Here is a 21,540-nt window from a genome sequence, read left to right as displayed (position 1 = left end):
ATGGATCAAATGTTGCAGTGACTTGAAACATTTTTTCGCTATTTACTGAAACATTACTTTTATATAAGGTGAAATAACGCCTAATTTAAACGATTGAAACATTTTTTATCTACCTAGTGAAACAATTTCGATATACTCGGTGGAACAGCGTGCAACATTTAAAAATAATTCAATAATAAGCTGATTTGTTTTCTATCGGAATATATCCATGCGTGGTCTTGTTTTTAAGATTTAATTGCAACGAATTTAATGGTGTAATCGGATCATGATTTGGATAAATAATTTAAGATATGAAATAGTTTAAAATGGTTTTGCATACGTGCATGCTTGATGACGTCATGCTGACGTGGGAGTCCGATTTTTCACCCAAAAATCCGGCGTCCGATTCCTACTAGCCTCCCTATTCTTCATACGCAAATCTATATCTTCTATGGGAGTACCTATACATCTTTCGAAAGATTTTTATGATCGTATCACACAGATTTTTAATCTTTGGATTAAAATCCGATAGATATAATAAAAAGCAAAAAGCAATTAAGAAACACCATAATGGACACTAAATTACCATATCCTCAAGAAAAAGACCAAATCCAATACAAAATTTAAAATTTACATGCGAAGATTCAAAAATTACAGTGTAACTTACAAAAGTTACAGTGTAAGTTTCATTAATTACACTGTAACTTACAAGAAAATGCACTGTAAATTTGAGTGAGAAAATCGAGTGAGAGATAAGAAAAAATCTTTCGAGTGAGATATAGCAAAATCGATCTTCTATATAGGTATTAAAATTTATGCTCTTTGCTGAAGTACTCACTTTGCAGTTGGCCCCGGCCCATTTTGCTTCAAATGGAGGCCTATCTGTACTGCATTGGGCCGGCCCATTTCGTTCCAAATTGAGGCCCATCTATATTGCACATGGCGGCCACTCCTCACTGGCCGCCGCCATGCTCGCCTCCGCCGCCGCCGCCGTTGGCGTCGCCGCGTTGCTCCCGGGGCGGCTCAAGCCCAAGCCGACGCCCCGCCTTCTCAAGCGCCTCGCCACCGCCTCGTCCTCCGCGTCGACGCCGCCGAGCCCCCGGAGCGGCGGCGCGGGGGTGGAGGCGGAGGCGGACACCACGCCGCTCTTCCTCCGCCCGGCGGCGCACCCGGTCGCGGCGGCCTCCCTCGCCGCGTTCCGGCGCCGCGCGGCGGAGCTCGTGCCGGACTCCGCGCCGCACCTCCACCGCCACCTCCGCTGGCTCCTCGCCGACGCCGCCGCCCGCGACGCGGGCGCCGACCCGGCGCTCCTCCGCGCGCCGCTCGGCGACCTCGAGTCCCTCTGGCTCCGCCACGTCCGGGACCGCCGCCCGTTCCAGTACGTCGTCGGGAACGAGCACTGGAGGGACCTGGTGGTCGCCGTCCGGGAAGGCGTGCTCATCCCGCGCCCCGAGACGGAGGCGGTGGTGGACATGGTCGCGAAGGTGCAAGGGTTCGAGGCCGGGTGGTGGGCCGACCTCGGGACGGGCAGCGGCGCCATCGCCGTGGCCGTGGCGAGGATGCTCGGCCCGGAGGGGAGGGTGTTCGCCACTGATGTCAGCGAGGTCGCCATTGACGTAGCTCGGCTCAACGTTCAGAGATACGGGATGCAGGTGAGGAGCTTTGCAATTGAAACAGACAAAGTTTTCTTTTAAAAATAATTGAGTTGATAGTTTTCAATTTTTAAATGCAAAGACACTCATTGGTGATCTTGAGTTTGTCCATGTTTATAATTAGGATAAAGTTGAGATAAGGCATGGCTCATGGTTTGAGCCTCTAGAAGATCTGAAGGGAAAGCTCATGGGTGTGATTAGTAACCCTCCATATATACCAACTGAAGATCTACCTGGCCTGCAACCTGAAGTTGGGTGGCATGAACCAAAGCTGGCACTTGATGGAGGCAAAGATGGACTTGAGCATCTGCTTCATCTTTGTGAAGGATTGTCATCAGTACTTAAGCCTGGTGGTTTCTTTGTTTTTGAGGTAAAATATCTATTGATGGCATGTCTTAGATTTTGTGTTGTTAGTCTTTTATTGCTTATGTATATATGTTTGTTTACTGCTGGGTATTGTACCTTACCGCTGCAAATATCACTAGATAAATTCAAGATGTTTCGGTTACTTGAAACTTTAATTTTCTACCAAGATGCTTTCATCTTAAGCTGAAGGGAAAAATTTGTTTCTTATGACTCGCAATTGGTTACTCAGTACAAGTGTCTGGTACATTTTCTTAGAGAGAGTGGTGTTCATTATGATCTCACATGACATGAAACAGTAAAAGGATTGATCCTACATCTATTAAGATTCTTGTCTATCCCACCTGAGTGACCCCAGCGAGCCTTGACTAACATTCCTTCCATGGGACAGATGTACCTTGTTCCTTTTGCTTTGGTTGCTTTGCAAGTCCTGAAGGACTTGCATTGATGTTCAGTTTTTGACATGTTGCTCCAAAAGATGTAACATGACAAAGATCTCTTGTCTATGATGCAGACAAACGGCAACAAACAGTCAGAGTTTCTTGTCGATTTCATACAGACTAAGTGGGATTCTTCTTTTCGTGATGTTGAAGCAGTTTTAGACTTTGCAGACATCAAACGTTTTGTGACAGGATATCGCAGATGATCAGTAATACATGGATTCAAGACAATGTTGGATGCCAATTTTGTTCCCACAGTTTTTTGGGTAAGAATGATGCCATTTCTGGCCGAGGCCTCTAAGCTCGGCGAGTTCCTTAGAAAGTCGCTTACTCCAGTTGGGTAAGGTCAGTTCAAGTGAGTTGTGTTTGTGTAGCAATCTGCTGTTGTTGTTTGGGGGTGGAAGGCGCTTTAGCCACTCCCCTGTCATTTCTTCCTTCTTAATGAAATGATACACATACTCATGCATAAAAAAAAATCTGACTTAGTTGCAATGCAATAGTATTATGCCACCTCAGTTCATGTGTAAAATCTTGGATGTTCAATGATATTTGGATAAAATTCTTTTTAGCTCTGGTGTGACTTGCATATTAGGATGATATAATTCAGGTATATGTTATGTCTGCAAACTTGGCATTTGAAATATGTTCGATAATTAAGTTGGGAAATAAGCTTATCCCAACTCGCCTGGGAAAAAGGCTAATGTCCTTGTTGTTCTGTAATTACGTGGGGGGTAGGTTCTCTACTTTGTTCAAGAAAAGGCAAATGATGTAGAAGGAGAATTGAATGACTGAGCCTCTATCTGATCATTTGCTCTTGAGTCTTGAGTCATAATTTAGGTAATGAGCTGAATATGAATTCAATGCCTTGCTTGTCCTTGCAGTAATGATATTAAACATACTTGTGTTAGACATTTTCATGATCAATACCTAGAAATAGCCCCTAAACTTCTGTTAGACAATAATTCGCCCCATAAGTTATTTGTTGATTTTCACTATTGTTGCTGAATATCTTCGATAGAATTGTATGCACCACAAGTTTATTTGCAAGATGATAATTATGACACTATCCAGATAATCACGATGAAAATTTGAGGACAGTATAGTAGCAGTGACAATGATTCATTGGCAAAGTTCGCATGAACCTGCACCTAAACTACCCTTGTGTATACTGATCATAGGACCAAAATATATAGGATGTGCTGTACAGCAGTCATCCTATTATCAAGCATGGTTTTACATACAACTCCATTACTCTTTTCTACAGGTATTTCTAAATAGTTATCCAAAATTTCCAGGCAATGTACCATTGTTTGTCAGAACTGTGTTATGCAATCTCAATGCTTTCCTGTACCAGGTAAATCTGTGCTCACATTTGCAACATTTAACCGCGCTATTCACTTCCTTCTGCTTTTCAGATCCTTGCCATTTGGAGGAGACTAACATCCTGGTAATCCGGTCTGGCTTCAGAAACAAGCGAACCAACTCATTACAAAATTCCTCTGCACAGCAGCCAGAGCTTATCACTTGTGATTTAAGCCTCCTAGCTAGAGTCCTAGCTGGGAATTTTATAGTGCAAAGTCAATCATTTTCTGTGTGTTTGTGAGATGATAATTTTCGCCGAGTCCGCAACCGGTGGTGGTCCAGAGAAGCTCTACACGGTCGACATGAGTCTTTGTAGTAGTTTGTGTACAAAATTGTATCTTCTTTGGCCACTTGTGTTTTTGTGGCGTGTTGGGATATGATTGTGGTTCAAAGGGGAGGGCTTTTTGCAGCGTCCAAAATTATTCCGCCGTCCACACGCCACCTTGCTTGCTTAATTATTAGTGCTGTGGGCTGTGTTGCCCCCTGTGATTTTTTTGGTTGTCCTTGTCTCCGTCTGAATCCATCTCTATGTACAAATCATATGGAATTTGTGTACTCTTTCATCCCAAAATATAAGTATTTCTTGAGTTTTTTTGAAGATTAAGGAGACTGAAATTAAATGGGATATGATTGTTATTGGTTGAGATGCAGAAGTATATGGAGAAATGGCTATATTTTGGGACAAAATTTAACGTTCTTAGTCTCCCTATGAGTCCATCATCTCCATGTAAATTCTACGGAAAATGTCTCCTTACCAAGCTTTCTAGCAACTGGATTACTGTTTCTTTTTTTTTTTTGGTTACCAGAAAAAATCGAAACAGAGGAAAGATCTTTTCAGTACTGAAAAGTAATTTGTATTCACAAAAAGAAAAGGAAGGGTGTAGTGCTTCACTATGCTGACTGACATTTTTCATGAGAAACTATCACTACATGTTTCTGAAGGCTACTAATATTTCCCTCTATTTAGTCCCTTGGCTGTCTATGATGTAAATTTGATAGGCTGATGATTTTAATCAAAGCATTTTAGAAAACCGTGCTCTTGTTGATCCTCCATGATAAAAAGATGGTCAAGGTTAAAAATCATCAGATGTGACATGGAAGGATTAAAGTACACTTGTCACTGTAAAGGAATGTCGGAGTCACACTATAGATGCCATCTCATCTTCTCAAATCTATTGATGATGCAACTCAACAGTAGTAGACTCCTACACCTGCCAATTAGGCCAACTCCTTGACCACATGATCTAGAGAGATGTGATTATATGTGAATGAGAATTTTTAGTGCTTGATTAGGTAGTGTGTGTGGCCAAGCTGACAGCATGTGAAGTGGTTGTCTCTTTTCATCTACCCAACATTGTCCATCAAACTAAGCTGTTATGCTATGTTCTGGCTTTGTTTGTCCAACAATTTGAGACCTGGCAAAATGCTCATGTAATATTGTATACCACACATGATTACAAACAAAAGAGGATTTTTGGAGTTGATCTGCCAACTGTGGTTGCATTATTTGTAAGATGAATTTTTCGACATCGAAAACACGCGGTTTTGTGATGTTGATGATTGTGTATTATATCATAAGAGTGGGCAGTTGGGAGTATGGCTCGGCCAAGAATAGGAGAGGTTGTAATTAAGAAATATATTACTAGTTGAGAGTGATGTTTAATCTCTTGTCTAATCAAGTAACATCAAGCACAAGATCAAGAAAAGGAAAAACATTTCTACAAGTTGGAGGTCAATGTGGCATGGCTTGACCTTCTCCTTTTGAGATGATATAGAATGACAATATGAATTAAGGAAACCAAGTCAAGATAGGAACTTAACATTATGTTAGTTTGGTGAACTAATTCTTCCATTGCAGTCAAGGATTAAAAAACCCCTGCAAATCTGGATGCAAGAATATAAATGCCTAGTCAAGATCCCAACAACATCTCTGTTGCTAATACTGAGGCATGGTACATTGATGGCAATTGTTGAGAAGCAAAAGCAAAGAAAACCATATCCTAAATCTGATCTCAGATCCATGATGCAATCTCTGATGCATCACCCCCCTTCTCCATTGATGAGTATGCGGTGAAAAAAGAAAAGGAGAAGAAAAAGGAGGAAAAGAGGAAAAGAAAATGCCAATCTGCTTTGCTTGAGCCAAAAACAAACTCCAGCTAAGTGTCATGCAGGCGTTTCTTGACCTAGTAGTAGTAGCATCTCTAATCTCTCATCACAGGTCAACTAGGAGAGGCTGCTTCTCTTTTATCTTTGGACCATGCAGCACCTATAATTTGGTAGCACCTTGCCCAATAATTAGGCATGTGGTTAGCATGTGACAGAACCTCATTTAGCAAATTAGCAGACTGATCCTCCAGAAATGTCATTATTAGACAGCTAAATTCAGAATTAGTAAGAATTAAGGGAGGAGCAGTCTAAGAATGTTCTAAAAATGCAGGCTTGCAACAACGTGAGGAGGACAAGAAAGTGCAATATATCGCTGATTACCAATCTGGGATTTTCTGTATTACTAATGATGTAATAGTAGCTACTGACGTGTGGACCTGGACCCATATGTCAGTGACTGTTACTACACCAACAATACTGGAGAGGATGATATATGCCGCTAACTACTTTTAGGATACTTGCATGTCCCATTTGATAGATGAAGACAAGATGAAGAGCTTTTTTTCTTGTGATGTATATTAGCTATGGTGGTTCATCTCCCTCATGGGCACATTGGCAGTGGTTCAGACACCATTGCCTCCTTTGAGCCAGCACTTTCACACCAAACTGTAACAACCAAGAACATGAAGGTGAGCCTCCAGATCAGTGAAAAAGAACAAGAAGAAGTGAGTGCTAACCTCTGAAGTTTCTTTCCTAAATTTCCCCTTTTTGATCACTTGCAGGTTCTCTTCAAAGGTAGAAGCACCAAAATAGGCTTAGGAAAAACAAAGAAGATGGGAGAAACAAGCTGCATATATGTGTGGGGCCCACAAGCAAGAGAGAAAGAGAGAGTAGAAAAAGAAAAGGAAAGGAAGAAAAGGCTAATATGCTCATCTTTTTTCATAGATTATACTCCATATCAGTAGTATATTGTGTCATAAAGAATAAAAGAGATATCAGACTGCCCCCCCTCTCTCTCTCCCCTTTCTCTTGCACACAATATCATGATCACACTATATTTTTAGTCATAGGAAGAGATATTTGAGAATTTTGACAGCTTCCTGATCTTAGGTTTCTTTATTGAACTGATCTTCTTTTATCAGTGGGATAAAATGTTGCCCTATAGCTATATTTACAAGGACAAACCAAATGTTTTAGTATATACCAGAATCAAACATGCAACAATTAATTAAGTATTATAGAACTAAAACCACTTTGTTAAAAGCAAGGTCTAAATTATCTGGAGAAAGTAAGAAGCAACATGTGATATATTATAATATTGTCTAGTTTTTGTACTAAGGTGTGTGTTGCAATTGATGCAAGTGGGGTGTAGCATAATCCATACAAGTAAGATGCCAAGAATGGGGAGGAGAGACTGTGATTATGGCAGGAACATGCTCTTAATCAGTATACAGAAGTACTACTACTAACTACTTGCAATTACTCCAATCTCTCTCTTTTCTCATTAACTGCAATGCATAATCCGTACTATCCCGTGCAAGTAACTCAAAACTTAAGGCCTCGGTTAGGGCTACTAAATGAACTATCTGCAAATCCCGTTGTTCTCCCGTTGACAATCATATACTTAGCATATTACTCATTGCTTGTTTGTTAGCTTATCAAGCACATCAAAAAAATAAAATTTTTAAACTTAGTTTTAAGTTATCTTGAATCATCGTTTATTGTCAATATTATCTTTTTGAACCGTCAATAAAAAATATAAAAAATTATCTATGAACTTTCCTTTTTCTGCTTCATTCTTTTTTATGGCTTATCAGCCATAGTTCAAACGATCCACCGTAGCTCAAATATCCTACTACTAATTATTTTTCAGCTAAAAAAGTTAGCTTCCATTTTCCAACCTTACAATCAAGCTAACACAGTCACTGTCATATAAATAGTATACTCACCCTAATCAAGCTAAATCTTTTATTTTCCTAATGACTGAACTCCGAAATAATATTAAATTAGAAATCTAATGATCTAGAAGATGAAAACCACCTCTTTTCTAATCAAGCTCTCTTTTGTAACCACCCACCACCACAGCCATCAACACCACCAACAGTCCAACACTGCCCAATTGCCCATGCTCCAGACTTCTTTCTACTCCTACATTCCACATATCTCCATGGACAGTAACTCCTCCCAAGCTACCACTTCAACCCTAATCCCCTCTCTCTCTCTTCCGCAGAGGTAGAGTGAGAGAGATGGTCAGATAGCTAGATTGATATCCCTCTCTCTCTCTCACACACATCTCTTTTTGCAAGATCTCTTCTTGTTCATCATCTTCTTCTTTTTTTCTCCCCCTTTTGCTTCACCAATCCATCTTTTGTCACGAGATGTGGCCGAGCTGAAGCTAGTAGTAGTGGAGCAGCGAAAGCAAGTACGCCAAGAAAAAAAAAAGGAAGAAGAAAGAAGAAAGAAAGAAAGAAAAAAACGCCAGCTTGAGGGCAGAGGGCAAAAGCGGCGACGAGGAGCAGTGGCCAAAGCTCAGATTCTTCCCGTGGGCTATTTTTACCACCCGCATCCCCTCTCTTTGAGCCCCTTGGCCGATTCATTCACCGACGCAAAGATCCAACCCCTCTTCAGGTGTCGGCAGATGCCGCCTTTGTGAGGTTTCCAGTGGGGGGATTTCTCGTCGTTTCTTGCGTGCGGTTGCGTTCTTGATCCAGTGAGCGCACGGATATATCCGCCCTGGTTTAGTAGAGAGAGAGAGAGAGAGAGAGAGAGAGAGAGAGAGAGGTTCTTGATTGAGTTCCAAGTGTTGGATTGGGTTCTTGGAGCTGTTGGATTGGGTTTTTTTGGGAGAGAGATGGGGGTTTGGAGGTGTGTGGGTTGACCGAATTGGATCAAGATTATTGCGGGAGGGGGGGGGGGGGTTGCAATGGCGGATTTGGGGCTGTGGAAGCAAGGGTGGAGGTGGGTGGTGTCCCAGAAGCACATCCTGACATGGGCGCACATGGCGGCGAGCGGCGGCACCGAGAGGCTGGCCTTCCTGGTCGACCGGCATTGGCCCGCCGTGTCCCGGGCCTGCGTGAGCTCCGGCCGCCTCGCGCTCGCCGCGCTGCGGCAATGGCGCGGCTGCGCGGCGCGCGGGATCCTGGAGATGGCTAGCCTGGGCCCTGCGTCCGTGTTCGTCATCCTCTGGAGCTTCTTCGTGTGCATCACCTCGCCGGCGTGCGCCCTCTACGCGCTCCTGGGCATGGTACGGCATGCAAGTCTTGCTTGCTTTGCGCTTTCGCCTTGATGATGTAGTGGATTATGGATAACGATTTGTGCGCGTTCTAAATCTTGTCATGTGCTCGTCTTTCTTTTTTTCTTCTTTTTATCAAGGGTGGATTGCATGTTAGGTTACCTTTCTTTTCGAAAAGTATAGTTAAAGTGGTAATTGGTGGTACAAAAGTAGTATGTCATTACACTTTCATGAGATTGATCAGTTTGATGTGTTTCTAGATTCATTTATGCTTTAGTTATTGCAAGTTTATACTACACTTCAGTAATTCACACGTGCTGTTTCTAGATGTTATTTTGGAACCGTTCACAGTATTTTAAGCAGAGAAAGTTTTATCTAGTTTGTCTTGCTAGAGGAAGGAGCACATGGAAACTAACACTTGCATATTTAGGGATAAGCACTACTGGTTCTATTCCTATTTTGTGTATGTTAGCTAATGTGTTTCTTGCTGAGTGGTTCAGTTTCAGGTTCATTAGCAGATTATCTTATTGGTTGATTTATGTCAAAATACTTAAGGTCAATTCGTAGTTTGCACAGTGTACTTCAATAACATGAATGCAACTCGTTTCTTTGTTCAGCCTGATATTTATGAAAAATCTTATAATGTGATACTGTGTTTAATATGTATGAACCTGTCTAGAGAATTACTAGCTAGTGAAATTCTACTTGTTTCATTTCACACAAAGTCAACTATGGGTAGACTGGTTCATGACCATTTATTTAGGCTCTGGTACACCTGTAACTACTGCTGTAGTTGACTATATGACTTACTTCTGCTGGTTTTCTACTGTGGTATGAGTTTCTCCCTTTGGGATACCACCTGTGTTCAGTGGAATGTCAGGTAGTATCTGACCTTTTCAGCTAGATTGCACTGGATAAATTATACTGAAATAAGCAATAGGAATGAATTCCAGGACTATGTCTCCTCTTGTTCTCTCCTTGCAATTCCTCTTATTGCAATGCAGACTGAACCACTTGTTTTTACTATCATCTGGCATACTTGTTCAGTTAGTAACTTCTACTTGCGAGTAAGGATGCAAGATTTCCCATGTAAGATGGATACTATAAATATCATTTTGTCTAATTGCTTAATACCTTTCTTTTTTCAGGGAGCTGCTGGGGCAGTCATTCATTACATGGGCTATACGCCTGGTCTTTTCATTGTAGGATTATTTGGAATATTGATTATGTGGATGTATGGCTATTTCTGGATTACAGGAATGCTTCTGATTGCTGGAGGTTTGTTTTATCTTAATATTTAAGTCTGTTCATAATGATAATTTTGTGTTTTTGTTTGTCAAATCCATAAATTTTTCTTCCTCCCTAGTTGCATCCGTTTGATTCTTTTGACCTAAAGGAGGATCCTCTCTGGTAATGCAGGCTGTATGTGCTCTTTGAAACATGCACGATTTGTGATACCTGTGTTGGCTATGTATGCTGTTTATTGTGTGGCTGTTCGTGTTGGATCGCTTGGTGTCTTCTTGACATTGAATCTTTCTTTCCTGACAAATGATCTTCTGAATAAGTTGCTGCAAGGATACGAGGGAAGCACAGAAGAAAGACAGTTTGAAGAGCCAAAACATTCTGATCCTGTCATGGATGAGTTCTATCGCAGTTGTGAATTTCCCTCTGCTCCTGATAGTGAACCTGAGACTGTTTCTTCTGCAAAGCCCTTTTGCTCAACACCCGTCCAGGATGTGTTGCATGTACAGAAAGAGGCATCTCCTAGCAAAGTAGTGAAATCGGATTCTGTTTCATTGGATGAGATGAAGAGGATCATGGATGGTTTGACCCATTATGAAGTTTTGGGTATTCCTCGGAATAGAAGTATTGATCAAAAGATTCTGAAAAAGGAGTACCACAGAATGGTAATAAACCACGGCCTTCTATACAAGGGAAAATGAGAAATTCATGTTACAATTACTTCATTTTCATGGTACGTATGCTTTATTTGTCTAGGTCCTGCTTGTACATCCTGATAAAAATATGGGAAATCCACTGGCCTGTGAATCATTCAAAAAGCTTCAGTCAGCTTATGAGGTAAACTACAATGGAAGTTTATGTCTTTTCTCTTCCTTGATTATATTACAGTTAAATCTGGTTGAATATCTGCTCTTGATACCAACCATGGCTTCTATACCTGGATAAAGGGTAATCATTGTAGTTATGCTGCAGGTACTCTCAGATTTCACAAAGAAAAACACTTACGACGACCAACTGAGGAAAGAAGAATCACGTAAAATGACTCAGAGATCACGTGTTGTCTCTCAACAGGTGGGTTCTAGTTTTCACAAATTTAGAATCCACATGGTTGGATTATTTCTTTAACATATCTTATCAATTATCCAAGCATACGAATGCAGTTTATTCATGCTCTCATGTCCTTGACCTACTGACCTACTTGCTGTTTTCCTTTATGGGGCCCATTTGTAATTTGATAAACTCATCTTGCAGACTGGGGTAGAGTTTCTCTCCGAAGAGTCCAGGCGTATACAGTGCACAAAATGTGGTAATTTTCATCTGTGGATATGTACCAAGAAAAGCAAAGCAAAAGCAAGATGGTGTCAGGTTTGGAGGCCAGAATTTTTTTTTCAGGTACTTTTAATCGAGAGTGTTCTTACAGCTAATTTTGTGGGAACCATGTACTGTAGGATTGCTCTGATTTTCATCCAGCTAAGGATGGAGATGGATGGGTGGAAAATAAATTTTCGTCATCCTTCAAGGTAATGTTTTATAAGCACATCATATGAAGAGTTCACTTTATTTTACTTAATGCTTGCCTTCTACAGTACTCATAGACAGAGATCTAGTGTCAATAGAATTTTAACTACTAGAAAATGGAAATTGAGTACATGTTGATTTCGAACAAATGGAGAATGAGGTTTTATGAATGGAAGCACAATGTTCTGAATGTTTTGATACAAAATTACCGGGCGCTGTTTCCCACTGTCAAGCTTCAGTTCCTAGTACTTGTTATTGCCTGAAGTTAGTCATGTGTGTTCCGAGACCAACTTTGGACTTGAGCAAGCTCAGTTTTAGCTGTGTCAAGCTGATGATCTTTTATCTTCTAATTGTATTCCACCTAAAGAAAGCATCTCATTCCAAGTGTTAGGTACAGTCATTTTGTTCATTCCATAAGCAACTTATTCTGACTATAGGGTGAGATTCAGAAATTACTCAGCTTAAAAATGTGCACACATTTTGTAGTTTCCAACTATAATGTGTAAATTCTTCACTTCTCTTTATTGAACTATAATGTGTAAATTCTTCAGTACTCTTTGTTGAATCAAAGTGCATTGTTCACTTCAGGAAATACCTCGAGCTTTTGTTTGTGCGGAGAGTAAGGTATTTGATGTGTCTGAATGGGCTACTTGCCAGGTGAGTGTCTGACGATGTTTTATATGTTTGATTTAAGTTGACATGTATGTGCATTTGCAGCAGTGATTTTTGGATGTCTCAATTGATTTGATGTCATCTCCATATGCATATTTTTATACTCGGTTCTCTGCTGTTTTCGATGTCTTAACTGACTATAGATATGCCTTTGGTCAATTGACTTTGTTCAGTTTTGTATTTGATGCATATTCAAACGTCCAGATTGACTGTTTTACTTTAAAAATTGTTTCAGTTGGTAAATGAAAATTTGCTTACTTCATTGGAGATAGGATAATTCATGCATGCCATAGCCCATAGCCTTATTTTTCTGTGTCAAGTTTGTCATGGCTATAATAAACACAACATATTAATTGCACCTGCATGTCATCCCGACTGATATCTCAATTATTGACATACCTATCTAAGAGAAGAGCCAACAATGATGAAAGTAAAGGACTAATTTGGCTGTGCAAAATTGGACCATAAGTTTATTTTACATTTCATACTTGCTTCATTCAACATAAACATCAAAATCTGGTACGCCAATTTTCTGGCGATACATACAGGGTCTTGTGATAGGTTCATTTGCATACATTAAAAATGGGAGCCTTTCTAACTCTGTTTTCTTTGCTTGATTGTCTAGGGCATGGAGTGCAAACCTAACACTCACGGCCCATCTTTTATGGTAAACATGGTTGGCGCAGATAGGATGTCTCAGAGATCCTACAGTTCTCGCTATCCCTTTAGTTTGAATGCTGAGATGATCCCTGAAGATGAATTTGAGCTATGGCTTCAACAAGCATTGGCATCAGGTGTCTTCTCTGACAGCCCGAAACGCAGGAAAAGCTGGAGCCCCTTCAAACTACCTCAAAAAGGGATAAAAAGTTGGCGGCGATCCTCATAAGGGCATAGCATTGAACAGCATGGATCTCACCTGAGTACAACACTGAAAAAGGCTATACTCTTTGTGAATGTAAATAGACTGACCAACAATTTGCCTGGATGAGCAACTAATTTTGTCCAAAAAGAGACTGAAACAAGGGGGGTAAAAGGAACAAACGCTTAAGACATGACTGCAATAAATCTGACTGTTGAAATTAGTGTTCTCTGCAATGAGATCCCGCGAGTTTTATCCGAAAAGGTCAGACACTGGGATGGTGTGTCATTCATCAGTTCATCCTAAGCTCGGAAGGGTATCTCTGTAGCATGTTAACTTCAGTAGTTTTAGGGGATCGGCATCTGAGAGAATTTCAAAACTTCATACCTGGTTGCCAGCATAAGTTCTGCAGGTGTTGAAAAGTTGTTGATCAGAGTAGCAATTTAAGGTCTGATGTTTCTGGGGAACAGTAGGAGAGAAAAAAATGACAAAAAAAAGAGAGAGTAGGTTGTAAATACATGAAAAGTTTTCATCAGAAATTAGTGTTGTAACATTGTACACTGTGATTACATCCTGTGCAATACTCCCATAATTCAGATCTGTGTTGTAATACACTACATACATCCTACAATTTTCTGGTGATAATAGAGATCTAATTCTCACCTATTATCGTTATTTATGGTTAGTCAGTTACTGCTCTGTATCTTCTCGTGCTAAACATAGAGGTTACTTATCACCTGTGATATGGTTGCTGGTTTCTTACCACTTTTCGTTTGTTAACATGAATTTGTATGGTTGTATTGTCATATTATAAATTTGGTGGCTTGATTTCTGCAGTCAGCAAGTGATAACATATGCAGTCTACTGGTAATTTTGGTTGATTATAAAAAAGAACTGTTGACATTTATGAGATGAACTTTCTTTCCATTTGTGGGGCTGGATCATCAGGTGGTTATTTTCATAGCAGCAACTCCTGGGTTCTGAACTTCTGATACCATTCTTGAGTTTAGATTGATAGCCATTAGAGCATCTATGAGCAAACATTTGTTAAGTACACATGTTAATGAGTTATTATAGAAAATGAGTCAATGACACATACTTATGAACACTAGTATGTTTTTTCAGAATAAAATGAGAAAAAGGCCAATTTTGGATCTAATTCAGGAAAAGGGGAAAAAAGACAGTACTATATAGTCCACTCAATTTTATTTGTCATTTCCGGCACATGTTTTATCTTATTTTCTTTGCAATTTAGCACCATTTATCTTAAAATGTACTCCCTCCGTCGGAAATGTCACATCCCTCCAAAATCCCATATATTATTCCTTTATATTATTGAACGGAGGGAGTAGTAACTTACTAGTTGTGAGTTTTCGTGTCCAACGTTTGACTGTCCGTCTTATTTAAAAAATTTATAAAAATATTTTTAAAAAATAAGTCACGTATAAAGTATTATTCATATTTTATTATCTAATAGCAACAAAAATATTAATAATAAAAAAAATCAAATAAGACGAATAAAAAAAATCTACAATTACATTTAAAATGGGACGAAGGGTGTATAAGATTATACCCTCTCTCTAGATTTACAGTGCTAGGTACCAGGAGTACTGACTTGGTTGTCCTAAACATCAATTAATTTTGTCCACAGGAAGTACCTTTTTACGGTGAAATACTAAAAGTCACATTTATGAGTGTATACGAAATCGTACGACATACGGCGATTACATCAGAAATTGAAGATGAAAAAGATAGGATTAATAATGAATGGCACACGGAAAAGGAAAGGAAAGGGTCAGAACACGGCTCACTACTAATAACTGGATAGGAAACGACTGACCAGAATTCAATGGAGATCTACTGTATAACACCAAGAAAAGGACAGTGAATGGAAAAAAAAAAAGGCAAACATATTATATTTAGAGTAGTAGAATCTTATTGATTTCTTCTAAAAAAATATCCTTGTTATTATTTTTTTGCCTGTGGGGGTTAGAAGAGACAAACATGAACATCTGTATCGAGCCCAACATCATCAGTGCTTGAATAAATTAAGGTAAAGCACTAGAGTGCTTGACCTACTTAAAGTCTCTACTTAAATTACTAAGACTAACACTAACCATTCAGAATGAGCTTTAAATAATTATGGAGTAAGTAGGACTGTACTCACCCTGTTTCAAAATATATAAAACATAAGAAAATTTAAAATTCTTTGTGTACCTCTAAAAATTTATCTAATCCAACAATTGCTCTATATAATATTATTATTGTGTTCTAAATGTACAATAGCTGTGGATAATTTTCAGCTCTACTTAAGCTCAGAAGCTGAAGAATTTGACCTACTTGCTATTGATATACACTCTCATTATCTCTCTAAGCATAATAAGCTACTATTCAAAGTTGAAATAAACTCATCTGCAATTTCATAAAATAAATACTCGCTTCATTTCAAGATATACGACGCCGTTTACTTTTTCGCATAACATTTGACCATTCTTTTTTGAGTAAAGTCCATCACCGGTACCTAAACTTGTACCGATATGTCATCCCAGTCCCTAAACTCGCAAATCGACCGTTCAGGTCCTCAAACTTGTTCGACTGTGTCATCTCGGTCGCTAAACTTGCAGATCACTCGTTTAGATCCTCCAACTTGTTCAATTGTGTCACCCCGGTCTCTAAACTTGGATTTGAATATCATCTGGGTCAAATAGGACGGTCTAAAGACTTTATATTTAAAAATAATTCATAACTTTTTCATGTGAACTGTAATGAAGACAAACTTTATATCAAACTTGTAGTCCTCGACGCGATCTACAACTTTGTAGTTGATTTTTTTTTTATTTTAAGTCATTTTTGTCCCAAAATATAATTTTAAAATTAAAATTTTAAAATCTATAAACATGCAACAATATTTTGGGACCCTAAACAGTTTTAGTTCAAAAACTTTACAACTACAAAGTTGTAGGTCGCGTCGAGGGCTACAATTTTGATATAAAGTTTGTTCATTAGAGTTCACATGAAAAGTTATGAATTATTTTTTGATATAAAGTTTTAGACCGTCCTGTTTAGGAACCGGGTGACACAACTGAATAAGTTGGAGGACTTAAACGAGTGATCTGCAAGTTTAGGGACCGGGATGACACAGTCGAACAAGTTTGAGGATCTAAACGGTCGATTTGCGAGTTTAGGGACCGGGATGACACAGCGATACAAGTTTAGGGACTGGTGATGGACTTTACTCTTCTTTTTTTTCTTTCATAAAATGATATAAACATCATTTATTTAGTTATGACTTGTTTTATCATCAAATAAAATATAATCTTAACTTATACTTTTATATATTTATATTAAAATTTTAAATAAGACGAATAACCTATATACATTTTAAAAAGGACGTAGTACGATTATTTTCACATGACATCCTGCATGAGGAGCTGGGAGCGCAAAAATAACACAAGCGAGAAAAATAAAAATAAATAATAAAAAGTTGAGTTCCAGCAAGAAAAAGAAAAAAAAGTGGAAGCAGCACGAATCTCAAAGCAGTGGAGCGGGTGGCCCGTGACATCCCCGACAAAGCCCAAATGCAACTTTTTTTTTTATTTTTTAAGAGAAGGGTATTTTTTTACCCGGCCTCTACATCCAACCGGATATATACTGAAGTAGAGAACTTAGCCCTGCAAACAACCCAATCTAAAATTCGCTCCATAGGAGATTTGAATTCAGAATCTTGGGATACTACTCGGGTCATTGTAACCACTATTCTACAAGCCCTTTCAGCCCCAATGCAACTAATCCCCCCTCCCCTCGCTAATACGCTCTCTGTCCCTGCAAACACGCTTCCTGCCTCCTCTCATTATCACCCTCTCTCTCTATGCAGCAACCACCTCCATTGTTTCTCTCTCTCTCTCTCTCTCTCTCTCTCTACAGTTCTTGCCAACTTCCAATCTTCCATTCCCAACCGCTTCTCTCCAATCTCCACACAGATGTCACTGCAACCTCCTCTCTATCTCTCTCTCTCTCTCTCTTGGTTTTCCGCTAATTAACCGCAGGGAGCGTGCGAAATTTAGCGTGAGAAATTAAGTGATTGATTGAGAGATAGTAGTGGGGGTGGAAAAAGGAGGCGCCTTTAGTGGAAAAAGCTGCTCCTTTTTTCGCTTCTTCCTCCGCTCCCATTTCAATTTCGTGCGTGTGGCTTTCTCCTCTCCGCGTTTTGGTTTCCCGCGCGCGGAGGAGGGAAAGATTTTGCCGTGTTCTTGCCGGCGGCGAGCCGCCATGGAGGCGGCCGAATCCGTGAGTGTTCCTTCCTCGTGAACCCATTGGGAATATCGTGCATTTCTTCTTTATTCGTTTCTTGGTTCTTTCAGGTCGGTTGGTTGGTTTAAGTTTTGAATTTCTGGTTCAGTTCTGAGTCTGATACGGTGTAATTGATTCGATTCAGTTCAGTTATTTATAGCTGTAGTAGTTCTTAGTTTGTCTTCCTGCCAGGTGGTTGTCTTGCAGATATGCGTGTGCAGTTTTTTTTTCTTTTTCTTGAGCAGATTATGCAGTAGATATGAAGTTTTTAAACTTGGGGAAATTCGTTGAGTATGTACTATATGTAGATATATAGTCGACAAATTTGTAGACTTTTAGCGTGCAATTTACTTAAAGCAAAGAATAAAAGGTCAACTGAATCTCTGGTGAATATCAGTTGGCATCGTCAAATTTCTCCAATTCTCCTAGTTTTATGAGAAAATCTCATCTTTTAGTCAGTCTTTAAACAGTTTGGATGCACGTGCATTAGGTTTGATGCACGTGCTAAGAGAAGTTCTTGACTTTTATGCGCATTTTCTTCTGGAATTTGGAGTGTTGAATGGCAACATTTTGACTTCACTATAATTATCTCTTCGACATTATCTAAAAAAAAACTCTCTTGGAGTTTGCATTGTGGAAAACAATCCCATAAGTTAGACTAACTTTAATTTGTATGGTTTTGCAATCTTTCACCAGTTGGAGTATGAGCTGCAGAAGGAGGTCTCCAACATCATGATCCAGAGCTACATTACTAGCATGCGTCGAGAGTTCGAGACAAAGTTATGGGAGAATCAGAACTGCATTAGTACCTTGAACAAAAACTGGAAGGAAAAGATATCTAAGATTGCCGCACTGCGAGATGAACTCAGTACTATTTACAGTGTTGTATCAGCTTCAGAATCTGGTGTGTTTTCTTCTCATGGTAGTCACGAAAAGGTCGAAGAGCTCAACTTTTTGAAGATGAAGGATGATAACGAGTCATCAATCACAGAGAGAACTACAGATTCAGGTGAGCTCATGTTTGATATCCCGGACTTCTCACTCTTAAAGCACATGCCAAGTGAAGAAGTCACAAATTTTCTAAAATCAGAATGGCTGAAGTTGCGAAGACAGCACGAGTCTGAATTGCATGAGAAAACAGAAGAGTTGTTTAGGCTAAAAAGGGAATTTGCGAAAGATATAGCTTTGTTGCCTTCTAGGAAAGAGAGAGAACTTGAAATCATCAAATCAAAGTTGCTTCAAAGCATTTCAAAATTGGATGAAATCACCTTGAGAGAAGATAACCCTTATTGTGATAATTATGATGATGCCGAGGTTTGCGGATTTGAGGACAGAATCGGCTCTTTACTTCATGAAAATGAACAACTACAAGGTTTGCTAGCTGACAAAAAAATGGTGGCTAAACATCTGTCTTTACAAGTATTAGATGCAGAGAGGAAAATGGCACAGCACTCGTTGTCCGAGTTAAAACTTGTGAAACAAGTTGAGAAGCTTAGCCATGAACTTGAAGATTTAAAGATTGAGAGCCACATTAAAGATTTATTGGAGCTGTCGACATTAAGAGAAGTTTTTGATAATTATGAGAATCATATTGATGATGCTAATCAGGAGGAGACCTTCCTCAGAGAGTTGCTTATAGAAAAAGAAGAGCAGTTGAGTATTATGTATGAAGACAGACAGAAGCTAAAGTATGAAAACAATCAACTTGTAGCAATTGCAGGATCAACATTAATGCAGCACCATGAGCAAGTCAACTTGGTTAATGACCTTACCAATTTTAGGGAGAAGGTGTGCGAGCAAGAGTTGTTGATCTTAGAGTCCAAGAGTGAGTCTAATTCAATGAAGAGTAGCTTGTATGAGGCTTTGCAGCAAATTAATGTATGCAAGCAAGAGATACATGGTCTGACTGACAACTTAACTGCCATGTCTATTGCTTTGGAGGAAGCCAAAGAACAGAATGCCTCACTTGATGCCACCATCCAGGAAATGAAGAAAACATCGGCGCCAAGCATTAACAGTCATAAGGGACAAGCAGGGCACCTAGAATATGCCCTTGTTAGTATGGAGAAGTTATCTAAATCATACAGCGATTTTGAAAGCAGATTGGCTCAAAGTATGAAGAGAAATGAAATTAGGTATGTAAATTAATTAATATCCTTGAATATTTGTTATGGTCGTTTTTGTTTACTTAGAGCAATACTAGATAAGTTAGGCTCACTTGTCTGACTATTTGAACTCATCACTTAATGTATTGTAATATTCTGCATGTTAGTGAATGCTAGCTAAGTTAAATTGTCCACTTCATATTTTGGCATATATTATTCCCATGCAGGTTGACTAGTATAACTTGCCAATTATTGAGTTCTTTGTTTTTTATTCCCATGCAGGTTGACTAATATAATTTGCCAGTTTAACCCACTGGTGCAGCAAGTTGCTGTATTAAAGAAAAAAGAATTCTGGTATAAACAGATACTCGAGATTAAATGCTCTAATCTCCAGAAAGCAGAAGCTGAGGTTTAACCTTCTCTTTATGCTCTTTCTATTTTCTGTTCATTTCACTTTTAAACTTCTAAGAAACATTTTTTCCTTGAAAACTATAGTTGATTTTCATCTTCTAGGCACGAAGTAGTGATCACATGATGCTTGAATTTTATCGAAAATAATAAGCGAAGTATATAGAGACTAAAGCACAATAATATTTATTTTACAAAATAAAGTTTTATTCATGTGACAATAGCATTCATTCATTCAACCTTTTTACCATTGTGACCCAGGTTGATATACTTGGGGATGAAGTTGATGCTCTTCTTAGTATTCTTGGGAAGATCTACATAGCACTTGATCATTATTCTCCTGTATTGAAGCATTATCCTGGGGTAAGACAATTAATCCATAAATCTCCTGACAACAATTTAGCACTTTTTGTTGATGTCCTGAATATGCTTTTCTTTTCTGTCAAGATTCAATATAAAGACGTTTTTCCTTTCATATTGCTTTCAGGTTACAGAGATTTTGAATCTGGTTCAGAAAGCATTGAAAGGAGAAAGTATTTAGTAGGATCAGGAAAAACCTTAACACTATTCATGAAAAGGCTTGACATGGATAGAATTATGACTGAGATTTTTCAATACTTCAGTTACCTGATTGCCGTAGGCAAATTTTTTTTGCATTGTCTCACAGGGAAGAAAGATTAAGATCTTAACACACAAAGGCAAAGCATAGTAAACTAGCTAGCTACCATTGTTCCATTGATAGGGTTACCAACCGCATCTGTTGATTTATATGATTGTATCAGTGTTCAGTTAGTGGTGTTGTGAGTACAGTAGTACAGGCTTATAGGGTCTATTTGTATTGGTTGTAGTTTCAGGTTTCACTGTGAGTAGTTTACTTGTCTGCATGCAACAAAGTGCAGCTTGCTATAGTTATAGATGGTTTTGTCAGTGATCTTTTTTAGATGGCTTTGTAAAGATTCTTTGTGGAATGGAAGGCAGTAGGTAGGAGTTGTAATATCAGGTGGCTAATTAATGAAATCTGTGTATTCAGTTGATCCTTGCGTCTCCTGGTATTCTGAAATAAAACTGTGCAAATGCAAGTGTAAAGTGTGATATTACAAAGTCTCTCAACTGACCATGAAAATAATAAAAGAAAAAAAGGGAAATAACTGTCATTTATGGTAAATATCCCACAAAACATTTCTAGTTACAGGCATTTTCTGCACGGATCAATACAAAAGTGTAATAAATAAACAACTATTTTTTAATTAAAAAGTGAACAAAACCGTGAAGCCCATGTAGAATCAAGAAGCCAAGTACCAGTTTACCTCCG

General features: G+C 39.0%; 3 protein-coding genes across 6 annotated transcripts; all 3 read left to right on the top strand.

Moving 5' to 3' along the window:
- The first annotated feature begins 937 nt into the window (after positions 1-937).
- On the top strand, positions 938-4,421 carry LOC4352776 (uncharacterized). 4 transcript variants are annotated; one of them, XM_015763047.3, is made up of 4 exons: positions 938-1,631; positions 1,756-2,001; positions 2,509-2,700; positions 3,850-4,421. In XM_015763047.3, the coding sequence occupies exons 1-3, from the start codon at positions 948-950 to the stop codon at positions 2,638-2,640; spliced, it is 1,062 nt and encodes a 353-aa protein (XP_015618533.2). In that variant the 5' UTR covers positions 938-947; the 3' UTR covers positions 2,641-2,700; positions 3,850-4,421. The 4 variants fall into 4 exon arrangements, with proteins under 4 accessions (XP_015618533.2, XP_015618534.2, XP_066162691.1 ...); XM_015763048.3 differs by having other exon boundaries at positions 2,509-2,779; XM_066306594.1 differs by having other exon boundaries at positions 2,509-3,271.
- A 3,602-nt stretch (positions 4,422-8,023) lies between these two features.
- Positions 8,024-14,089, top strand: LOC4352775 (uncharacterized). Its single transcript, XM_015764874.3, has 9 exons — positions 8,024-9,146; positions 10,283-10,412; positions 10,554-11,041; positions 11,133-11,213; positions 11,349-11,447; positions 11,628-11,741; positions 11,825-11,896; positions 12,483-12,551; positions 13,192-14,089. Exons 1-9 carry the CDS (start codon positions 8,826-8,828, stop codon positions 13,450-13,452), a joined length of 1,635 nt encoding a protein of 544 aa, XP_015620360.1. The 5' UTR covers positions 8,024-8,825; the 3' UTR covers positions 13,453-14,089.
- A 3,154-nt stretch (positions 14,090-17,243) lies between these two features.
- LOC4352774 (WPP domain-associated protein) lies at positions 17,244-21,262 on the top strand. Its single transcript, XM_015763029.3, has 5 exons — positions 17,244-17,712; positions 18,412-19,850; positions 20,103-20,229; positions 20,490-20,591; positions 20,716-21,262. The coding sequence occupies exons 1-5, from the start codon at positions 17,695-17,697 to the stop codon at positions 20,767-20,769; spliced, it is 1,740 nt and encodes a 579-aa protein (XP_015618515.1). The 5' UTR covers positions 17,244-17,694; the 3' UTR covers positions 20,770-21,262.
- Positions 21,263-21,540: the final 278 nt, after the last annotated feature.

The sequence above is a fragment of the Oryza sativa genome, chromosome 12, assembly GCF_034140825.1.
Source record: "Oryza sativa Japonica Group chromosome 12, ASM3414082v1".
NCBI classification, from domain to species: domain Eukaryota; kingdom Viridiplantae; phylum Streptophyta; class Magnoliopsida; order Poales; family Poaceae; genus Oryza; species Oryza sativa.
Note: the sequence above shows the minus strand (reverse complement) of the source record. Positions and strands in the feature narration are given on the sequence as shown.